Source organism: Lathamus discolor, chromosome 6 (assembly GCF_037157495.1).
Source record: "Lathamus discolor isolate bLatDis1 chromosome 6, bLatDis1.hap1, whole genome shotgun sequence".
NCBI lineage: Eukaryota > Metazoa > Chordata > Aves > Psittaciformes > Psittacidae > Lathamus > Lathamus discolor.
In genome coordinates, this window is record NC_088889.1 from 25,133,326 (window position 1) to 25,152,643 (window position 19,318).

The following is a 19,318-nucleotide window of genomic DNA, read 5'->3' on the forward strand; positions in this document are numbered from 1 at the left end:
CAGCCTCAGTCATTTGATTCCAGGTTTTAAGCTGCCTGTGCTGGCAGTGGGTTCATTGTGCAAGGCTTGGTCTGGTCTCAATTACAGTCACAATTTCATCCACAGTCCATCACAGACCAACAGTTCTGTTGAGCCCCAGTTGCTGGGGCCATGTTGCCAACAGCTGTGGCCAATAAAGCATCTGGGCAGGCTTTTGTGGAAGTAATGACTCCCAGCCCTGTGTTTGGATGAAGGATGATGATTGTATGTGGTCACTCAACTCAGCTGTCACTGCAGGTGCTAACACAGCTCCTTTAGCTTCCACCTCAGGGGTGGGAGGGTGTTGGATGAGGCTTTTGGCTGCTCTGTTTTGTTTTGAAAGAGGTTGGAGGCTCCAAAGAGGAGGAATAACCATCAGATGGTCCTGTCCTGGGTAGAGAAGGTAAGGAGATGTCAGGGAGGAAAAGTGGTGTGTGTGATGGCCTATCTCAGCTGGGGCAGAAGTGGGGTGTAAGGAGTCTGTGACCTGCTCTCACTATTACCTCCCTGAGGGCTTGATGTTGGTGCCTTTTCAAAGCAACAACTTGCTGCTGGCTCCAGAGTGATGTGCTTAGTTTACTGAGGCTTTTACACTCCCTTTAAAATTATCGAAACCAGTTGTGCCTTCTGCACTCTACGAGAAGATGCAAGAAAGCCAGACAGGAAGAAAATAATGGGGAGAAAAGGGATTTGATTTGAAGAGTTCCTGTTTCCCTGTTAAAAGAAGTAAGGGAATGGAGATGCGGCCTTTGAAGGGTGAAATCAGATCTGCTTCTTTGTGAAAAGTGGACCTGATTCATAGTTCTCTGGTAAATCTGAAAACATACAGTTCCAGGTGTTTAAAAATTGCAAAACTGGTGTTCCTTTTCGCAGCGAGCACGTAAGGGTGGTGGTATCTGAGTCCTCCAAATCATGAATGATGGATTTTAAGTGTTTAAGAGATGTTTAAAAGTGCTGTGTGTCTGAGCGCAACTGTCCCCACAATAGATGGGCGATCCTCTGCTGCAGCAAAAGGCAGGAGGAAGCCTCTGTGACTGTCCTGGCTGTCTCTGGTCGAGGAAGGTGTTTTTCCCTTTGGCTGTTGACCATCTTCTGCCAGCCTGAAGGCTGCATGGCTGACATGGGCTACAGAAAGGAAATGTGCAAGAGCAGAGGGGGAGCATTGTGTTTCTGGCCACCAGGCATTGCAGACCCAGCTGTGGCTGTGCGTGCTTGTCTGTGGATGCATGTGCTTTATACAGAGATAAATGTAGTGACTAGAGAGCTCACACTGCTGTGCCAGTTTGTGCATGCCTCTGCTGTAGGTCTCCATGCAGTCGGCTCTGGTGAAGGCATTGGGAAGAGCAGCCCAGAGCCTCTAGCAGTGGCACGAAGCACTTTTCCTTTGGGACTTTCCTCTCTTTTTCCTTGCTTCACTCCCATCTTTTTCAACGGAGGGAGGCAGTGAGGCCGAGGGAGCTGAGCGGGGCATGTGTGAGAGGCTGCGGGGAGGAGGGGCCGGGCTATAAAGCTGTTGGAGGGTGAAGGTGCTGGAGGCAGGATGGCCTCCCCAGAGAAGAGGCAGCGGCGGCGGAAGCGGCGTGGGGCTGGGCAGCCCCTAGAGGGTACAGGAGGAAGGGAGTGCCCTGTAACAGAGCCTGGGGGTGTGAGGGGGGTACGGAGACTGAGTGTTGGGGTGGGGGGCTGGGACAGCTCTCGGCACTGCGTTGTGTTGCAACTCCTCTGGTCTGGTTTGGTGTCTTGAGTACAAATATCTCCTTGGGGTTCCGAAGGCTTGTGGTTGCTTTTAAAAATAGAAAACAAATCCACTGGATGGAGTACGAGCCTTAAAAAAAAGTATGTATTTTTCTCATGCTGCACGAAGGGCCAGCGAACCAAGTCATTGTTCTGGTAGAAGACAGTGGCTCCTTTGTTTTAAACAGAAGCTGCCTTTGATTGAGAACTTAACTGACCAACCCTTCTAGCATAAAGGGAGTTACCGTATCTGCGCAATTTATCTATGAGAAGATTTCCCCTAATGTGCTCTCCTACCTTCTACCTGTTTTAGTACACGCTCAGGAAATGAAGGATTCTGTTAAAGGCCCAGACTACATAGAAGGACTGGCATGTAAATACACGGTAACTTGCTTCTAGTTGCTGCTTCTCTCTCTCTGTATTAAAATATAATTCAGAAAGTGTTAGTTGCTTTGTCTTTAGCCTGCAGCCAGCTGTGCTGGAAAAGAGAGCATGAAGAGCAGGTGGGAATGCATTAATTCAAGTGGTGTCACCTGCAAAGAGGCAGAAAGGGAGCGAGGAAGCTCTTCCACTTCTGTGCTGCCACCTGGGGAATTCGGGGGCTGTCCTTTGGTGAGGTTTCTCTAAGGGTGTAGTGTTAGTTATTATCTGTAGTTACATTTCTGAGATGTAGGCCCACCAAAAGCAAAGAAACAACCAAAACCTCATTGCAAGTCAAAAAGCATCTTGTAAAGTTACTTACAAACTTGGAGTAACCGCTCCTAGCAAATACAAGGCATGTTCTGGCTGCCTTCTTTTTGTATTTTTTGGGGGGGATGGAGATGAACTTCTATTTTTCCCTTGTGCCGCACTCACACAACCCAACCAGCAGCACAAATGTGGGATATTTGGAAGGACAAGCTGGTTTCTGATGGGAAAGCGTTGGAGAAAGTGTCTGCAGTTTGTAGTAGGACTTCAGCTTCAATCTGAAGCTGCAGTAATTTCTGCTTGAGTAGCATTTCTTTCCCTTCCTCCTCTGCAGCAGAAGTGCATAGTAGAGTCAAGCACAGAGTCTGAGTCTGAATCCAGCATGGAGGTAAGAGCTGACTTCCTAAAGTATTTTGATGGTGATGAGGTTCCCTGATGGGTATCCGAACCTTCCTTCAGTCTCAGCAGGGACAGTCGGAGGGATAGTTGCTGGGATTGTTGGGTTTGTGATGGTAAACTGGGCCCAAAAAACCCCTCAAACCCCAACCACCCCAAACCCAACGTTGTTCTGCCCACCAGGTTCTTCCTCACAACTGTTACTCATTGTATCAGAATTGATTCCGAGGGGGTGAGGCAGGAAAGTGCTGGTGTTTTCGGTAGACAACTGTAGCATGAGCACTGCTCTGCTAAGAAGTGCTGAAAGCAAAGCTGGGATGTTTCTGATGGTTCACTTTGAGCAGCAGGATTTCCACAGCTCTGGGAGGAGAACCTCTGCCTTCTGACTGTCCATTTGGGGTGAGACTGAGAGAGCAGCTCTGTTGCTGTGAGAGTTCCTTATGAATACTGGCAGCTTCCTGACCATTGTTGTGTTACATCGGTGTGTTTAATGGGGATGAAAAAAGACCTGATTCTGCAGTGGAGAACTGAGTACTTAATTTCTGGGTACAAGTCTTCAGAATTGATGATCGCTGTTAGTCCGTGTGAATGAATGGCTGTGCTCTGTGGTTTAGAGAAGCTGTCTGCCAGGAACCAGCCCCGACTTTATCTTCCAGAAAGCACAGGGGAAAGCTGGATTTGTCCCTGGTCATCTCCTGGGAGAACCAAAGCTGGAAGTCCAGCTTGGCTGTACTCCAGTGGCTGGGCTGGGTGGAAGAGGGGCTTGCACAGGTGCCAGCCTGGACAAAAGCTGGTTGCTCTCACCAGAGGGGCTGAGGCAGGTGCCAGGGCAGGGCTGGGGGATTTCTGGGGTCTTTAAAGAAGGAGAAGCTGCTTTTCCTCATGACTGGCTTTGGGGGGATGTCTCTGTGTCCTCGAACCAGCACAAGAATGCACTATTTCAGAATGACGCGGTCTTGAGCATGAAATCACGAAGAAGGCTCTTTGGCCGAGTCTGGACATGGCCATGTTTAAACACGTGGGACAAGAAACCTGAAACCTCAGTATTACAGCAGGGACACTGAGACTGATTGAAAGGATTCAGTCTGCCTGTGCTAGTTACAAAAGTCTCCAAATGACAGCAAATTTGTAATCCAACTAATAAGGAAAAATTTCAGATCATGTCAACAGAAAAGACCAAAAAGGAACATAAGTGGGAGGGAAGCTCTAGAAACGCTTTCTACTATTAGTTAAGTGCTGTTTTGGTTTACTTTTCTAGTGGTGAAATATACAATTACTCATTGTTCCTTTTATAGCAATGTTTTAAGTACAGTAAGATTTACCATAGCTCTCCTCAGCCCTCTATTTTAGGCTAACTTTACCAGACCTCTGAAAGTTAGACTGAGATACACTCTTTCCCACCTTTCAGCAAGGGGACAACCTGGTTTCTTCTTCTCTAGTATTTTTACCTACTCTGGTTTTACTTGGATTAATAGTTCATAGGAAGGTGCTTTATAAACCTATGTTAACTTCTCTTAAATAGGTTGTGCCTAGCACACTTGCTGGAAGACTCAAGAAAGCAAGAGACTCCAGGGGACTCCAGGTAGGTTTGGCTATAATGCAACAGCCTTGGTCTCAGTGTAGCATTGAAAAAATATAGGTGAGAATGTGTGGATAAACAGAAAAACTTCTGTAGCAAGTCTGTGACTTATGTTGAGAGTGGTTTTAAAGGCCACTGTATGTTGCCTCTTGTTATTTTTTATGGACTAATAATCACCCACCATATTTAGAGATTTATTTTAGTTCTTAGATCCTTATGATGGTGATTCAGAAGATGAATCCATTCCTTCTGACTGCAGCTTGAATACTTTAAATAACCTAGAAGTTGCACGATGGGCAAAATGTGCCCCAAAGGCAGCTGCTTTGGAGGATGCTGATACTTCAGGAGAGGAAGTGTCTTTCCCTGAACCTCCAGACTGGCTCTGCCCAGAAACAAAAGTGATTGAAGTTCAGGCAGTAAATGACTGTAAAGCACCTCTGGAACTTCCCTGCCAAGAGAAGGATTTCCCAAGAAGCCTGCTGCAATCCTCTGAATTGCCTAGAGGCACAGAAGCATTTACCTCCATGAGGCTGACACCTGAAAATTCCTTACTGATGAGTATTAACCCTTCAGCCTCTGCAGATCTCCCTGCAAGCTCAGATGACAGTGCTCCACAGCCCATACTAGAAGCCGACTGTGATGGCACAGTGGCCAAACAGCCCCTACTTAAAAGAAAACAAAGGGTTCCCATTCCAGAGGGTGCTAGTGAAAAACTAGGAAGAAAGAAATTCTGTGTCTCTTAATCTAAGGTATGAATAAATCATTGGACAAGCTGTTCTGAATAATGCACCTGGTAGAGATTTCTTTTGCAGATGTTACCTGACCTGCACAAGCTTTAAACAACGAAGTGCAAGCCTCGCTGTGTTCTGTAAGCTACTATTTATTAAAGCATAATGATACCAACCTTGAAATATGTTGGTACCAGCTACTTGGGAAAGCATTAATTCTGTATGACTGTTTTAACTTGCAGTTTCTTTCGTAAGCTGGAAAGCCACCCAAAATACTACTGACCTTCTAGCCTTGCACCCTTCCACCACCAGCAGCATATTTACTTTATTAAAACAACTTTGCTTTCATCCATATCACCTATGTGGAGATATGGAGATGCTTTTTTAAAGAGCTTGGGAAAAAAGTGGGTAGAACAGTAAAATTAAGAGGCCTTTAAGGCATAAGCTGCTGTGGCTGCTCTCTGACTTGTGCCAGTGGCAGAGAATGCTGCAGTGAACACTATGAAGTTAACTGCAAAAAAGCCTCCTTGCAGGCGTAGATGTGTGTGTACTGCAATGAGGCCACAGGTCTTGCTGGAATCAAGACTTGTGGAAAGCTTCAAATACACAATATTGTATTGGCCAAAGCCCTGTGTCAGGGAGGTTGTACCATGTCCGCTGCATGGTCTTCAACCACCTCGTCTGAGGCTAACTATAAAACTGAATTACTGACCTTCAAACTTCAGCCAAGAACCCTAACCTCACCTAGTGAGGCTTTCACTTAATCCGGTTGGTTTAACACAGCACAATGAAACATATAATTCACTAGGAAAAAACAATACAGGGCAGAAATAAGTGGAAGCCCCAGAGGACAGTACATTCTCAGACACTCAAAGTATGCTTATTCAGTATGAGAATCTATGAATTAGCCACTGAACTAAGGCACCTGAATTCAGGCCTCATGCACAGGCTAACATTTAGATAGCTGAATGGTTTGGGAAACTCTAGCTACTTCAGGCATATTTAAGACTCTCTTGCTCTCATCACCAATACTTGCTAATAGGCAGAACTGGTTTAACTGAAGATTATTTTTATAGTAGCTGTAAGCTGGTCCCACATCCCAGGTGCTGAGGTATGCATAAAAAGTAGCTGCTGAAAGGTGCACTCAGCTGAGCAGCCAAGAGCCAGATCTTTTACATATTTAAGCTAATACTTTCCCTTGCAATTGGTATCCAGAGCACACTGCTAGCAGGAGATTTTACTTCCTTATTGTGTAATGTCTGAAGTTCTGGTGATAGAAACGGCAGCAACTCCAGGAAGCTGAAACGGAACAAGAGCATTATGTATGGTTAAAACTCATCTTGGACAATGGATGCTGGATGTAGTTCCCATCTGTTCCTCACAACTATGACACGAGAGCTACAAGCAGCAAAGATTACATGATACACTGGTCTAGGATTCATTCTTTAAAAGGTAATAAAACCAGCCAGGACAGTTCAACCTACACAGATTAACTATATGAACAGTATGGTGAGAGTAGAGAGCAAGAATTCTCTATTTCAGTAACTAGTAAGCATCAGCTGAAACAAGTATGTGAGGTATGTAAAAACAGTTTTTCCTCCCATCACAAGTGTGTGCTGTAGAACCACTTATCATAGAAAAAATAGCTGATGGGGGTTCAGAAGTCACTGCTTTCATAGGAGAAATCACTGGAAGGACGGAGCTCCTGAGATTTCAGTTTTGAGACTGAAAAGCTACACACCTGTATTCTTTGAACACTTGATATTAGCCAGTGCTACAGTGGCTGATAAAGGTAAACTCAGTTGTTCGGCAGGCTTGGCAGAAGTGTTTACCCAGTTAATTTAGATCAGAGAAAGCACGCAAATAAATACCCAAACCATTACACAATGATGCAAGCAATTAGCAGAACTCTCAACTCCCCTGATTTGGTAACAGTTGGTCATGTGTGCGTCTGAAATGGCATTGTAACTCCTTGTTCAAGCATTTAATACTACCCTCCTGGGTTTTATGAGACATGAAACTGGAGACTTTTGTCACAAGAGCAGCTTAAGCAAGAGGAAACCCTGTGTTCAACAGCACAAGAGAGTCTGGCTTGGGATACTCTGGCTTCTGAGTGCATGTCAGTCGCTGTGTAAATGCAGGTTACTTGAAGCAACAGACAGTTCTTTGCAAATAATTCATGCAATGGCACCAGATGTCACAGCACATGATGTCAGGCTTTGTGTCTTACTGCACTGAAGACTTACTTACACTCCAAGCTTCTTGTTACTGGAGGTTAGCTGAACCAGCTGCTGAGCTGTGTGAAGGTTAACAATATGCTTGATTGATTACTAACTTCTCACTTCTTATTCTCTGAAAAGATCACAGGTATAGTTTTTCCAGACCACTGAAATAAATTCCTGTAAGAATTATATTTCCAGAAACAGAGTCAACAGTCTTGCTACAAATTTTATTTACTATATGATCACCCATCAAATACCACATGTACCCATTACCTTCTAAAAATCTCAGCCAATTTTCCTTAGAAGAAATCTAGCCTATTGGCTCTCCAGTGCACTGCTCTCTTTTTACTCAACACAAATCCATCTGACAGTATAACCAGGTTACAAAAGTACAGGTGAATGCTACACGGAAGACTGACAACTACTATAGCATTAACTAGTCAAAACACGTATTTTCACTCAGTGCACAGAACTGCAACACCACGTTCATAGAAGCTACGGGGGTCTTCCTTGGTAGCTATTTCGAAATCAACCGTGAAAATCAGATCAGCACGAGTGAAGTTCAGATAAACTGGTAAAGTCACCTGGGGAAGAACATAGAAGAAGAGTTATGTAAGGCAGCTGAAGTGTGTTAAGAAGTTTCTGTACTACAACACAGTATTTATGAGATGGGATTTTAGTCTCGGATAACTCAATACTCAAAAGATGAAAAAAAAAAGCCCAGGCCTCATAAATCTACCTGAAGCACAGGCACCTTCAGAGGTGTAAATTCAACTTTTGGCCTGAACAGCATTAGTACTTTTGGATCCCTGTCCTCCTCCTTTCCTTATCTAACTACAAAGGAAAGACCTAGTCAAGACTAGGTCTGTTTGCTGCTAGCCTGGAATTCAAGTACCAAATGTCTCTGAGAATGTTAATAAAAAACATAGAATGTGGTGCCCAACAGAAGTTTTCATAAAGCTTCAGGAAAAAGTATTGCTAGGTATATATAATTATGAGAATTATTTTAAAAATTGTTTTTATCAATACTTACAACATTTGCTTTTTTATCAGCATTTGTCTGCTTGATCCAGCGAAGCTGCGTAATGGGCAATACAGTTGAAATAGCATTTGAAAGGGACAGCTTGTTGTTACTGCATGTAGCTCCTTGAAGCTTCAGGCCTGGAAATTGAAATACACTTTAGAGCTCTAAGAGCTTTCATACATTCAAACAAAGACTGTCTCCCTATGTATCATTTAATGACTAAGTCCAGTAAATGAGAGGTATTTCATACTGCAAAATAAAAGCGGTTGTAGCAGATGTTCTATCCAATACCACTTAAATACATACTGGCCCGAGTCTTGAAGTTTCTTAGCATTGTAAGTACTTCCCTATTAATTAAACAATTTCAGAAAGCTGTTGCAATATCTTTTTCATCTGATGTAACACATTTGATACCAGAAGCTTCTGAAAATACTTTATATGAAGGACCCCTTTCTGGTTGAGTTTACCTGTAACTCCAAAACTGCATGCATCCAGCACTGCATTCTGTGTAGTTGTAACATTGACCTCAAGACAGAGTTCTTCAAGGGACCAGCTGTTTGCTTGTGCAACATACTGTCTTGTAGCAGTAATATATGCCTCTGGTACGAACAGGCCACCAAGGCATACGTGGATGTTCTATTTGGGGCGAGAGGAGGAATATAAAAAAAAAAAAAGGCTATTAGCTGCAGTATTAATTAATGGTTACCACAAACACTGCAATTTTCCTGCTGCTACTGGAACACACTGTTAAGTGCTAAGCTGTTTTTTACTCATAAGGCTATGTCTTTTGTCGTTCTAAAATACCAGGTTTCCCTCTGTATGAACAATTTAGCTTAAGCCTCACCATTCTGAGGTGAGGAGATACTCAACAGTATTCTAGACGAGGGGAGAGTCAGGCCTGATGTGAGGAAGAAATTTGTTACAGCGAGGGTGGTGAAACATAGGCAGAGGTTCTCCAGAAAGGTGGTAGATGCACCATCCCTGGAGTCATTCAAGGTTAGGCTGGATGTGGTTCTGGGCAACCTGATCTAGTTGAAGATGTCCCTGCTTATTGTAGGGAGGTTGGACTAGATGAACTTTGAAGGTCCCTTCCAACCCAAACCATTCCATGATTCTATCATTTACAAAGTACATTTCACAGAACACTGAAGTTGTTTTTCCTGAAGAACTATTTAGAAGCCTTGATGTGAAGACTCCATGAAGTAGCTATACAGCTTCACCAATGACTCTAGAAGAACTCAGCACTACATACCTTTAGTTCTTTTGCTCCACCAGAAGCAGCTGCCTGGGAAATATTCTGCAGCTGTTTAATGCGCTCACTGAAGTCAGACACCCACTGAATAACCGTCATACCAGCTGGCACTGTGTAATGAGACCAGCTCCGAGGCAAGATGCCTATGAAAAATGTGATTTAAGTTTTGTTGACATACAAGTTGGAATTATGCACTATTCTGACACTTCATTTTTTCTTCCAATAGCCATTTAAGACTTGGACCCAGGATACAAGCCTCTATCTTAAAAGGTTCCTCAGTAAGTGAAAGATTTTTCTCACTTTGAAAGATTACAAAGCAAAAGGCCTCCAGGTCTACTATTTATTCAAAAGCCATTCACAGAAACCAACAGCAACTTCAGTTACACACAGCTATATACTCCAGTAACTGACTGAAGTGATCAAGTATCTGTGTTTCAGGAAATGCTTTTGTTCCAAGCAGACAGAAGATGACCGTGTATTGCTAGAAACAAGATGTCTGAAAATTCCACGCTTACGTACAATCCTGAAACAGGAGTTTAGGAATTTGAATATTTTCTAGGAGCAGTATTACTCACTTTGTCATATAAATAATTTTGTTCACTCACAATTCAGAGACTAAAAATTCAGTAAGATTTCAACTTAGAAATTTAGCTGCTGATATAAACTGTACAAGAAAGCCAGATATTAACTACCTCAACTTGAAATCCCAAACCAAACCAACTGGGATTTTATTGCCTGACTCAAAAGTATTGTTTGTGTCAAATTGTGAAGTCAACGCCAACCTTCCTGCAATTTTTTTTAAGCTGCTGACCGTAACAACCTCTAACTTACAGAGCGCAAAAGGCAAAGAGCACTGGGAGGTGCTAATTTGAATTACCATACCTTTCACCAGTTCATTTATAAGTGTACGCAAATAGTTGGTTTGTTTCTTTTTTCCTTCACACACTTGCACCACATCTGCAAGGTCCTGACGAACATCTTGAAGCAGCTTAGCTCCCATTTTCACCTCTCTCTCAAAGAATCGGAACAGAGGATCCTGATGGTCAAAACATTGAAATTAAGTTGCAGATCAAAGTTCTTGCTGAAAAACTGCTACAAAAAGCAACCCCAAAATCCTGGATGGGCTAAGCAGTGACACTGACTGCAAGCATTAAACATGAAGATGCAGTCTTCGGTGCAAAAAGTAACTCTGGAGACTCTTTACAACCAACATCTCTCCCTTGGAGAAGTAAGGAAGTAGAAGTCTTAGCTGAACAATCAATGCAGACTGCCTGCTGCAGCTCCTTCCAATCAACTCTGGATTTATTTTAGTCAGCAACAAAAGGTTCTCACCTGCTATGCTAGAGTAAGTCTTCAGAAGCAGTCAAGCAATCATGATCGCATTCATTTGTGGAGCTTATTCCCGAGTCAGAGCTTAGGGTACTAATGTCTAGATCTCAAGAGTTGCCCCCAGCCCTTGCAACTTCTGTTCCCAGTTAAGAGAAGCTGCTACCCTATCACCCCTCACTAAATTATAGCAGTATTTAATGTGCACTGGCTGTAGAGGCAGTATCAAAACTAGAAGTCAGTGTGCTAAAAGTATAACAGGAAGCACTTGTTTCTTGCTACCTGATCACAGAGAAGCTTTGAAAGTGATATCCTTGACAGTTTGCCATTGTATTTCTTCAAGTAATACCCACAAGACATAAACAAACTTTTAAGAGCATTTCAAGAAATCCAGAGGGGCTCTACATAGCTATGGCAGTCAGAATCAGCATCAATACAGGTTCCATTTCCCCCCATCAGTTTCATCAGTATCTGTAAATCACAATGCACTTGTTCCAGTGCACACAAACTTGCACACTTCTTATGCCCACATTAGATAAAACCTGGTTCTTACCTTAATGTTTTCCACAGTCCGCTTCAGATGGTTTAGAGTTTGTGGGATAAGGTGAAGCCAGTTAGAGGCTGTGGTATGCAGTGTTCTCATCCAGGCTGGGCGACCATCTGATGTAGAATCAGTTCTTGCCTTCTTTTCAGTTTCTGCGTAAGCCAGATCATCCTCATCCTCTAGCATCTGCATTTTCAGCATTTTACTGATCATATCTATGCCTAATACAGAAGATATGCTGTTAGTCAGAGCAGTGGCATCAAGATGAAAACATTCTGCTATATGCAATGACTAGGACTTCTATTTTTCCCTGGTCTAGGCCTAAAATTCAGACCTACCTAGCAGTAGGTAGCTCCCAAAGCCAACAATAAAGCTTTCCAGAATCAGGATGCAAAATTAAACCAAATATGTTGGGGGAAGAGGGGAAGTCATCAACTATTCGGTCAGATTTACATTTCTCTTCTGCTATTTAGTTAATGGTGGCATAGTAATGTATGCAAGACATTGTTATAGTTCTGGCTTTACCTTGTGTGGTTAGAAGAACTTTCTCTGCATTATTTGGCAGGCCCAGCCATGATGGGGTTTGTGTATCTGGCAGCATCTCAACCCACTGGACAAATTCTTCACGTCTGTAAGTAAGAGTTTTAAAGGTTTCCTCTTTTAAAATGGCAAGGTAATTCTTTGCCCAAGACAAATATTTACGCACCTAAATCCCAGCACAAGCATACAGGTTAGGGTAGGGTTTTTTAATTAAAAAAAAAAAAAAAAAAAAGAAAAAAAAAAAGTTGTACATATAGATCAGGTTAAGGAAAGAATGATACCTGATTCCATCTGGCATCTGGATATCTTTGTGTCCATCAACTTTACAAGCCAGTTTAAATTCACTATCAAAACTTAAAGTAGTGAACAGACGTTCCAAGAAAGTGTTCAACAAACGCTGATCAAATTCATTATCGATACGACCTCCATAGATAGACTGTGCCATCAGTGTCTTTAATGCAGACCAGGGGATTTTATCAGGTGAAATGTTTTGGCGACCCTGTAAGTAACATGCAACGTAATTAGCAGAAACAAACCTTTTAATGTTTACTCTGATTGAGGAATCAAATTCGAGAACTAAGTTAAATTGCCATCAGATTATTTGTGCCTACTCGTTCAACTTAGTAAACGTTTCCAGAACAGACTGTTTTAGTGAAGATCTTCAGTAATCTAATAACCTATACTTAAGTGCACAATACTTGCCTTTGCTGTATCATCCAGCCATGTATCTACTGTGTCACAGGCAGATCTCAGATCAGATTCTCCGAATTCATACTTCTTGGACCAACCCAATGGAGCATAGCGCAAGCGCTCTTGGATAATGGCATGGAACCAGGCGAGGAGGAAATATAAACGAGCACGCTCATTGGGAGACTAGGAAGTGGAGAGAAAAAGAAAAATAAATTAACTGTTGCTCGAGTGATCTGATAAAAATCAAAGCCTGCTGAAAGAAAACATCCGATTTAATGCCAGATTGCTACCAAAAAGGAACATATTCTATCAACAGAAGAAGCAACCACTACTTTACTTCTGTGAGAAAAAAAAAACCCAACACACTATGTGCATCTTAGAAGCTGAGGTTTTATCATCTAAAGGTTAAGATTTTAATGAAGACATTCTCCCGTTTTCCTTCATCTACGCATACTGCAGCCTTACCTTGCACATTCTAGAAACTGGAATGCTACTGAAAGTCCTCAGCATGTTTGCCTTTACACCAGGAGGAGGTTCAAACACAAAGATTCGACCAGCACGTAGCAAATTCACTGGCACCTAGAAAAGATCAATAAACAGCTCCTTTAGCCTGTATTAAATTAAATCCCTCTAACAGCACAGTCTGCATTATCTTCCAAACCTCTTTGTGAGCACACACTAACAACCTCATTTCTTTTGGAAGGTAGGGGAAACAGCAAAAGGAATCATAGAATGGTTTGGTTTGGAAGGTACCTCAGAGATCACCTAGTTCCAGGATGGTACCTTAGAGATCATCTACTCCCAGTGCCCCTGCCATGGGCAGGACACCTCCACTAGAGCAGGTTGCGCAAAGCCCCAGCCAACCTGGCCTTGAACCCTGCCAGGGATGGGGCATCCACAGCTTCTCTGCGCAACCTGATCCAGTGTCTCACTACCCTGAGAATTTCTTCTTAGTATCTAATCTAAATCTACCCTTTTTCAGCTTGAAGTGATTCCCCCTTGTCCTGCCACTACATGCCCTTGTAAAAAGTCCCTTTCCAGCTTTCTTGTAGGCTCCTTTAGGTACCGGAAGGCTGCTCTAGGGTCTCCCTGGAGCCTTCTCTTCTCCAGGCTGAATAAGCCCAGTTCTCTCAGCCTGTCTCCGTAGGAGACATGCTCCAGCCCCCTGAGCATCTTCGTGGCCCTTCTCTGGACTCCCTCCACACCAGGTCCATGTTCCTTTTATGTTTGGAGTCCCAGAACTGAACACAATACTACAGATGAGGTCTCGCAAGAGTGGAATACAGGGCAGAATCACATCCCCTGACCTGCTGACTTCAAATCAATGTTACCTTTGGATTTATCTCCATGGTAAGGAAGAGTCTGAAACAAGCATGGGGTTGTAGGGAATGCAGCTTCTTTTCCAGTTGCATAAGCCAGCCAGGAGCCAGGTGAACGTTCTTCAGCATTACCCACCTGTGAAGTTTTGAAACAGAACAAGTGCTTTTTAATGTATAGCTTATGGATCCTGGCTGTAATCACAATAAGAAGTCAGAGAATACAGCATCAGTGTTACGTATTTTTCTTCCTCTTTCAAACCTGTCTTTTACATAGAATCAGTTACTGTGTACTGTAAATGGGCTAACTTCCCTGTTTTTCAGGTACAACCTATTTCTCTTGAAAATATTTACAACGAATAGAAATTGTGAACAGCTGAGCTTCAGTTATTACAAATTTCAGTTCAGAATATGGCCCCCATTTTTTTTTTACTCAATTTTATCTATTTAGCCAATAGATTAGTTCCTCCTTCCCTCCCGTTTACCTTTCTACTAGACAATATGCTAGCTAAAAAGGAGACAGAACTTACCTTCCAGATTTCACTGCTGTGTTTATTGCTTTATCTGCTTGGTTAAACCCTTCAGCAGAGCCTGAAAGACAGACAGGATGCTACAGCTCTTACTGGTAACAATTTAATTTATGCTTAGATGATGAAATAAGGTGTGTTCTTACCAATAGCAATAGAAGTGATCTGTGTATTCTGCTCAGCTGCAAGATCTTCCACATGGCCACTGGCATCATAACCAGGCACTGAACACATCAGCACGGGGGTATTAGGTTTCACCTGGTTTAAAAAGATACAAATCAGTCACTACATGAATATGAGAATGCAGTAAGCTCAGTCTTTTTTCCCTCCGGCCAGCTAAAGACTTTATGCTACTTTAAGTTTTACATTAACAAATAGGAAAAAGAATTACCATCATTCCATGGTGACAAGGATAAGTGAAAGAAGTGTTCTGGTGGGTAGCTTTATTCACAATGGAAAACTCATGCAAGATGGCACTAAGGTAAAATTACCCAGGATTTTAGCTTTTCAGAAACAAGTGGGTTACCTCTGTGTCTACAATGTGTGTCAGATCTAAAGGCTGCTCCATAATGGACATGAAGGACTCTCCAAGATTTGTTGAAACAAATGTATGTGCCATTGCCAACAAACGATCTGGACGGAAGGCCTGGATGAGAAGCAAGCGATGAATGGCCTGTCCAATAGGAGCTGAAAAAAGGAGAGAGGATTAGAGGGTCAGGTAAGAAAACCATCCTCAACACTTAACTCAATTCTCCATTCCATTTTTCCCATCTTATTATGAAGACTAGATACTTACAAAATTAATTATCCCTTTGAATGCTCTGCTGCAAGGTTTTAATGGAATACTTATATTCTATCTTCACTTTGATGTCATAACAAACTTACCATCTTCAGTTGGTTTGTCTTCTGCAGTATTTTAATTACCTGCTCAATTGCTCATGTTGTAACCCTTTAAAAGGCTACCCTGACAAGATGCTTTTGGATTCTACGGAAATGCTAGGGGTTTCCAAAATCTACAGTCCAGAAGTATTGCAACTAAGTGATTTTAACTTCCTGGAATAACTTCCAGATCTCTCCTTCTCATTCAATAATCTGCTGGTCTGCTAGACTTTGAAGTATTACGTACTTGTCTAGCATGGAGAGATAACCTAAGGTTAATATTAAGCATTAACTCTAGGTTAATCTTAAGTTAATAGTCAAGCAGCTTTACAATAGCTAGTAAACACAAGCTTAGAATGCTTAATTTAGAAAGCCACCTATGGGAATGATTCCTGAATGATCACAGACGGCAAACACTTCCTAATGTTACCTTTCAAACAGGGGAGAAACTGAAGAGCAATAGTTACACTTAAGCTCTAAGTAGACTAGCCCTGTCCTGTCCTCAGAAAATGTGTGTTGGAGCTGCCTCCAGATATGCAATGACTAGGGTTAATCCAAACTATTATGTAATCTAATGAGACTGCAGAAGTACATTTCATCCACAGCAGAAGACCTGAAACCAAAACCACCAGACTTGAAGTTCTTTGCAAAATCCCAACTTGATGATCTTCCCAGGCATTAAGGTCCAAATTAAAATTCCACTTCAGAATTGCTCTGGAATCACAATAATTCTACTTACATTAGCTCAGTATATTGGTGTGGACAATAGTGCAACTTAACTTACTTGCAGGCTTTTCTTCACTCCAAAGATATGGTACAGTCTGCTCTGGTGAACTGCTATCCAGCCAGATACAGAATTGCTGTATTGAAAGAAAATGCAAAGAAAATGAAACGGAGTTTCATGGCATCAAAAAATCTTCTGCAAAGTGCAGGTCCTGTTCATGGTGCAATAGAGATGCTCAATCTCAGCCTTAAAATCTAGAATTTAATGTACTGAAGAAGCTATCAGCTACGTACCAACTTCCACTAGGAAACAAAGATTGCAAGGGTAGGGGAGAACTAGGTACAGTCCAAGCTTTACTAGCCTTCGATTTGCAAATATTTAAAAAATCTAGTAAGTAGTTAAGTGTTTAAACAATAAAATGTACAAGTTCGTAAGATTTTTCCCATTTGATGCTAATACCTTATCTGTCTTTAGAACAAAAAGTTCGATTAACTACCAGCTTCAGTCTTGAGAAATAAGACAAGGCTAACACTGTTAAACAGAAGCACCATTATATTAATGAAATTAAATCATACATTAAACTTAGCCCCCAATATTGTTCAATGCTCAAGACAGTCTGGTCTTTTCCAAGACTTCCAGACCCTTGAAGGACACCACTCATTACTGGTCTCCAGGTGGACATTGAGCCATTGACCACAACACTTTGCATGTGGCCATCCAGCCAGTTCTTTATCCACCGAGTGGGTCCACCTATCAAATTGATGTCTCTCCAATTTAGAGACAAGGATGTTGTGTGGGACAGTGTCAAACGCTTTGCACAAGTCCAGGTAGATTATGTCAACTGCTCTACCCCTGGCCATCAGTTCTGTAGCCCCATCATAGAAGGCCACCAAATTGGTCAAGCAGGATTTAACGGCTCAGTGTCTGGCTGGAGACCAGTAATGAGTGGTGTCCCTCAGGGATCGGTGTTGGGACCGGACTTAACATCTTTGTTGGAGACATGGACAGTGGGATTGAGTGCGCCCTCAGCAAGTCTGCCGATGACGCCAAGCTGTGTGGTTCAGTTGATACGCTGGAGGAAAGGAATGCCACCCAGAGGGACATCGACACGCTTGTGAAGTGGGCTGAAGCCAACCATGAAGTTTAACCATGCCAAGTGCAAGGTCCTACACCTGGGTTGGAGCAATCCCAGGCACAGCTACAGGGTGGGCAGAGAAGAGATTCAGAGCAGCCCTGCAGAGAAGGACCTGGGGGTGTTGGTTGATGAGAAAATGAATATGAGCCGGCTGCAGTGTGCACTCGCAGCCCAGAAAGCCAACCGTATCCTGGGCTGCATGAAAAGGAGCATGACCAGCAGGTCAAAGGAGGTGATCCTGCCCCTCTACTCTGCTCTTGTGAGACCTCACTTGGAGTAAGGAGAATGTGCTGCAAGATTTTGCCAGGCACAGAGGTGAGACTGACTGCTCTGTAATTTCCTGGGTCATCCATTGTCCCCTTCTTGAAGATGAGGCCTGTATTTCCCTTTTTCCAGTCACCGGGAAATTCACCTGAGTGCCATGATTTTTCAAATACAATAGCCAGTGGTTTAGCAACTTCATCTGCCAGCTCCTTCAGGACCCGCAGATGGATTTCATCGGGTCCCATGGCCTTGTGCATGTTCAGGTACTTAGGATGGTCTCGAACCAGATCCACTCCTACAGTGGGCCCAAGGTCTTCACTCTCACAGTCCCTGCGTCTGCCTTCCAAGACTTGGGTGGTGTGGTCAGAGCATTTGCCAGTGAAGACCGAGGCAAAGAAGTCATTCAGAACCTCAGCCTTCTCCAAATCCAGGGTAGCCAGTTCTCTGGATAGCTTCTGGAGGGGGCCTATGTTGTCCCTAGTCTGTCTTTTATTTGCGATGTACCTACAGAATCCCTTCCTGTTATCCTTAACATCCCTAGCCAAGTTTAATTCTAACTGGGCCTCAGCTTTCCTAACCGGGTTCCTAGCTTCCTGGACAACATCCCTGTATTCTTCCCAGGCTGCCTGTCCTTGCTTCCACCTTTTATAAGCCTCTTTTTTCCTTTGAATTTTCCTCAGCAGCTCCTTATCCATCCAGGGCCCTCCTGCTGCACTTCCTTCTAGTTGGGATGCAGCACTCCTGAGCTTGTAGCAGGTGATCCTTGAATATCAACCAACAGCCTTGGGCCCCCCTGTCTTCTAGGGCTGTATCCCATGGAACCTTACTAAGCAGGTTCCTGAAGAGGCCAAAGTCTGCTCTCTTGAAGTCCAGGGCAGTGAGCTTGCCGTATGCTCTTCTCACTGTCCTGCGGATCTCAAATGCGACCGCCTCATGATCGCTGCAACTAAGGTTGCCCTGGAGTGTCACATTTCCAACCAGCCCTTCCTTGTTGGTGAGCATGAGGTCAAGCATGGCACCTCTCCTTGTCGGCTCCTCTATTACTTGTAGAAGGAAGTTGTCTTCCACACAATCGAGGAACCTCCTGGATTGCTTGTGCCGGGCCATACTGTTGCTCCAACAGGTATCAGGGTGGTTGAAGTCCCCCATGAGAACAAGCGCCTGTGAGCGTGAGGCTTTTCCTCTCTTATCTATAGGGTGCTTTATCTACAGAGTCCTCTTGACCAGGCGGTCTGTAACAGATCCCCAAGGTAATGTCCTCCATCGCTGTTCTCCCTTTAACCCTGACCCACAAACTCTCTGTTGACTGCTCGCTCACGTGTCCCCAGACAGAGTTCCGTATTCTCCAGCCTATCCCTAACAGAAATAGCAACTCCCCCTCCCCGCCTGCCAGGCCTGTCTTTTCTGAAGAGCCTGTAATCTTCCATTCCAACACTCCAGTCACAGGAGCCATCCCACTATGTTTCTGTGATGCCTACTACTCCATACCCCATAGATGTGCACACATCTCTAATTCCTCTTGTTTGTTCCCCATGCTATGGGCATTTGTATAGAGGCATCTGAGCCAAGCTCCGAACGAAGCCAGCTCATTGTCTGGAGGGGCTGGAACATCTCTACATTGCTCCGAGCATTTATTATAGGTGCTGGCAACTGACTGGGTGTGTTGGGATGGAATGATGCCCCCCTCCCCCAACACATCTAGTTTAAAGCTTTCTTGACTAGCCTGGCAAGCC

The 19,318-nt window shown here is 43.4% G+C and overlaps 2 protein-coding genes across 8 annotated transcripts in view; one reads left to right on the plus strand and one right to left on the minus strand.

The window, feature by feature from the left end:
• The first annotated feature begins 274 nt into the window (after nucleotides 1–274).
• LOC136017172 (uncharacterized) lies at nucleotides 275–7,194 on the plus strand. 7 transcript variants are annotated; one of them, XM_065685234.1, is made up of 5 exons: nucleotides 275–421; nucleotides 2,066–2,136; nucleotides 2,774–2,827; nucleotides 4,358–4,417; nucleotides 4,618–7,194. In XM_065685234.1, the coding sequence occupies exons 2-5, from the start codon at nucleotides 2,080–2,082 to the stop codon at nucleotides 5,155–5,157; spliced, it is 711 nt and encodes a 236-aa protein (XP_065541306.1). In that variant the 5' UTR covers nucleotides 275–421; nucleotides 2,066–2,079; the 3' UTR covers nucleotides 5,158–7,194. The 7 variants fall into 7 exon arrangements, with proteins under 7 accessions (XP_065541306.1, XP_065541310.1, XP_065541308.1 ...); XM_065685238.1 differs by having other exon boundaries at nucleotides 2,777–2,827; XM_065685236.1 differs by lacking the exon at nucleotides 275–421 and adding an exon at nucleotides 671–744.
• A 383-nt stretch (nucleotides 7,195–7,577) lies between these two features.
• Nucleotides 7,578–19,318, minus strand: part of DYNC1H1 (dynein cytoplasmic 1 heavy chain 1) — a 47,864-nt gene continuing 36,123 nt past the window's right edge. Inside the window, exons 64-78 of the mRNA XM_065685226.1 lie at nucleotides 16,247–16,322; nucleotides 15,110–15,270; nucleotides 14,730–14,841; nucleotides 14,587–14,647; nucleotides 14,072–14,195; nucleotides 13,206–13,319; nucleotides 12,753–12,923; nucleotides 12,332–12,549; nucleotides 12,036–12,139; nucleotides 11,520–11,731; nucleotides 10,523–10,676; nucleotides 9,641–9,783; nucleotides 8,856–9,024; nucleotides 8,398–8,525; nucleotides 7,578–7,948 (exon numbers count right to left, since the gene is read on the minus strand). Of these exons, the coding sequence (XP_065541298.1) occupies nucleotides 7,820–7,948; nucleotides 8,398–8,525; nucleotides 8,856–9,024; nucleotides 9,641–9,783; nucleotides 10,523–10,676; nucleotides 11,520–11,731; nucleotides 12,036–12,139; nucleotides 12,332–12,549; nucleotides 12,753–12,923; nucleotides 13,206–13,319; nucleotides 14,072–14,195; nucleotides 14,587–14,647; nucleotides 14,730–14,841; nucleotides 15,110–15,270; nucleotides 16,247–16,322 (2,076 nt within the window). The 3' untranslated portion in view covers nucleotides 7,578–7,819. The remainder of the gene's footprint in view (nucleotides 7,949–8,397; nucleotides 8,526–8,855; nucleotides 9,025–9,640; nucleotides 9,784–10,522; nucleotides 10,677–11,519; nucleotides 11,732–12,035; nucleotides 12,140–12,331; nucleotides 12,550–12,752; nucleotides 12,924–13,205; nucleotides 13,320–14,071; nucleotides 14,196–14,586; nucleotides 14,648–14,729; nucleotides 14,842–15,109; nucleotides 15,271–16,246; nucleotides 16,323–19,318) is intronic.

Coding starts and splice junctions, on each gene's coding strand:
- LOC136017172 (XM_065685232.1), top strand. CDS start 1,559: ATGGCCTCCCCAGAGAAGAGGCAGCGGCGGCGGAAGCGGCGTGGGGCT. Junction 2,137..2,773: donor GACTGGCATGTAAATACACG/GTAACTTGCTTC, acceptor CCTCCTCTGCAG/CAGAAGTGCATAGTAGAGTC. Junction 2,828..4,357: donor AGTCTGAATCCAGCATGGAG/GTAAGAGCTGAC, acceptor TCTCTTAAATAG/GTTGTGCCTAGCACACTTGC.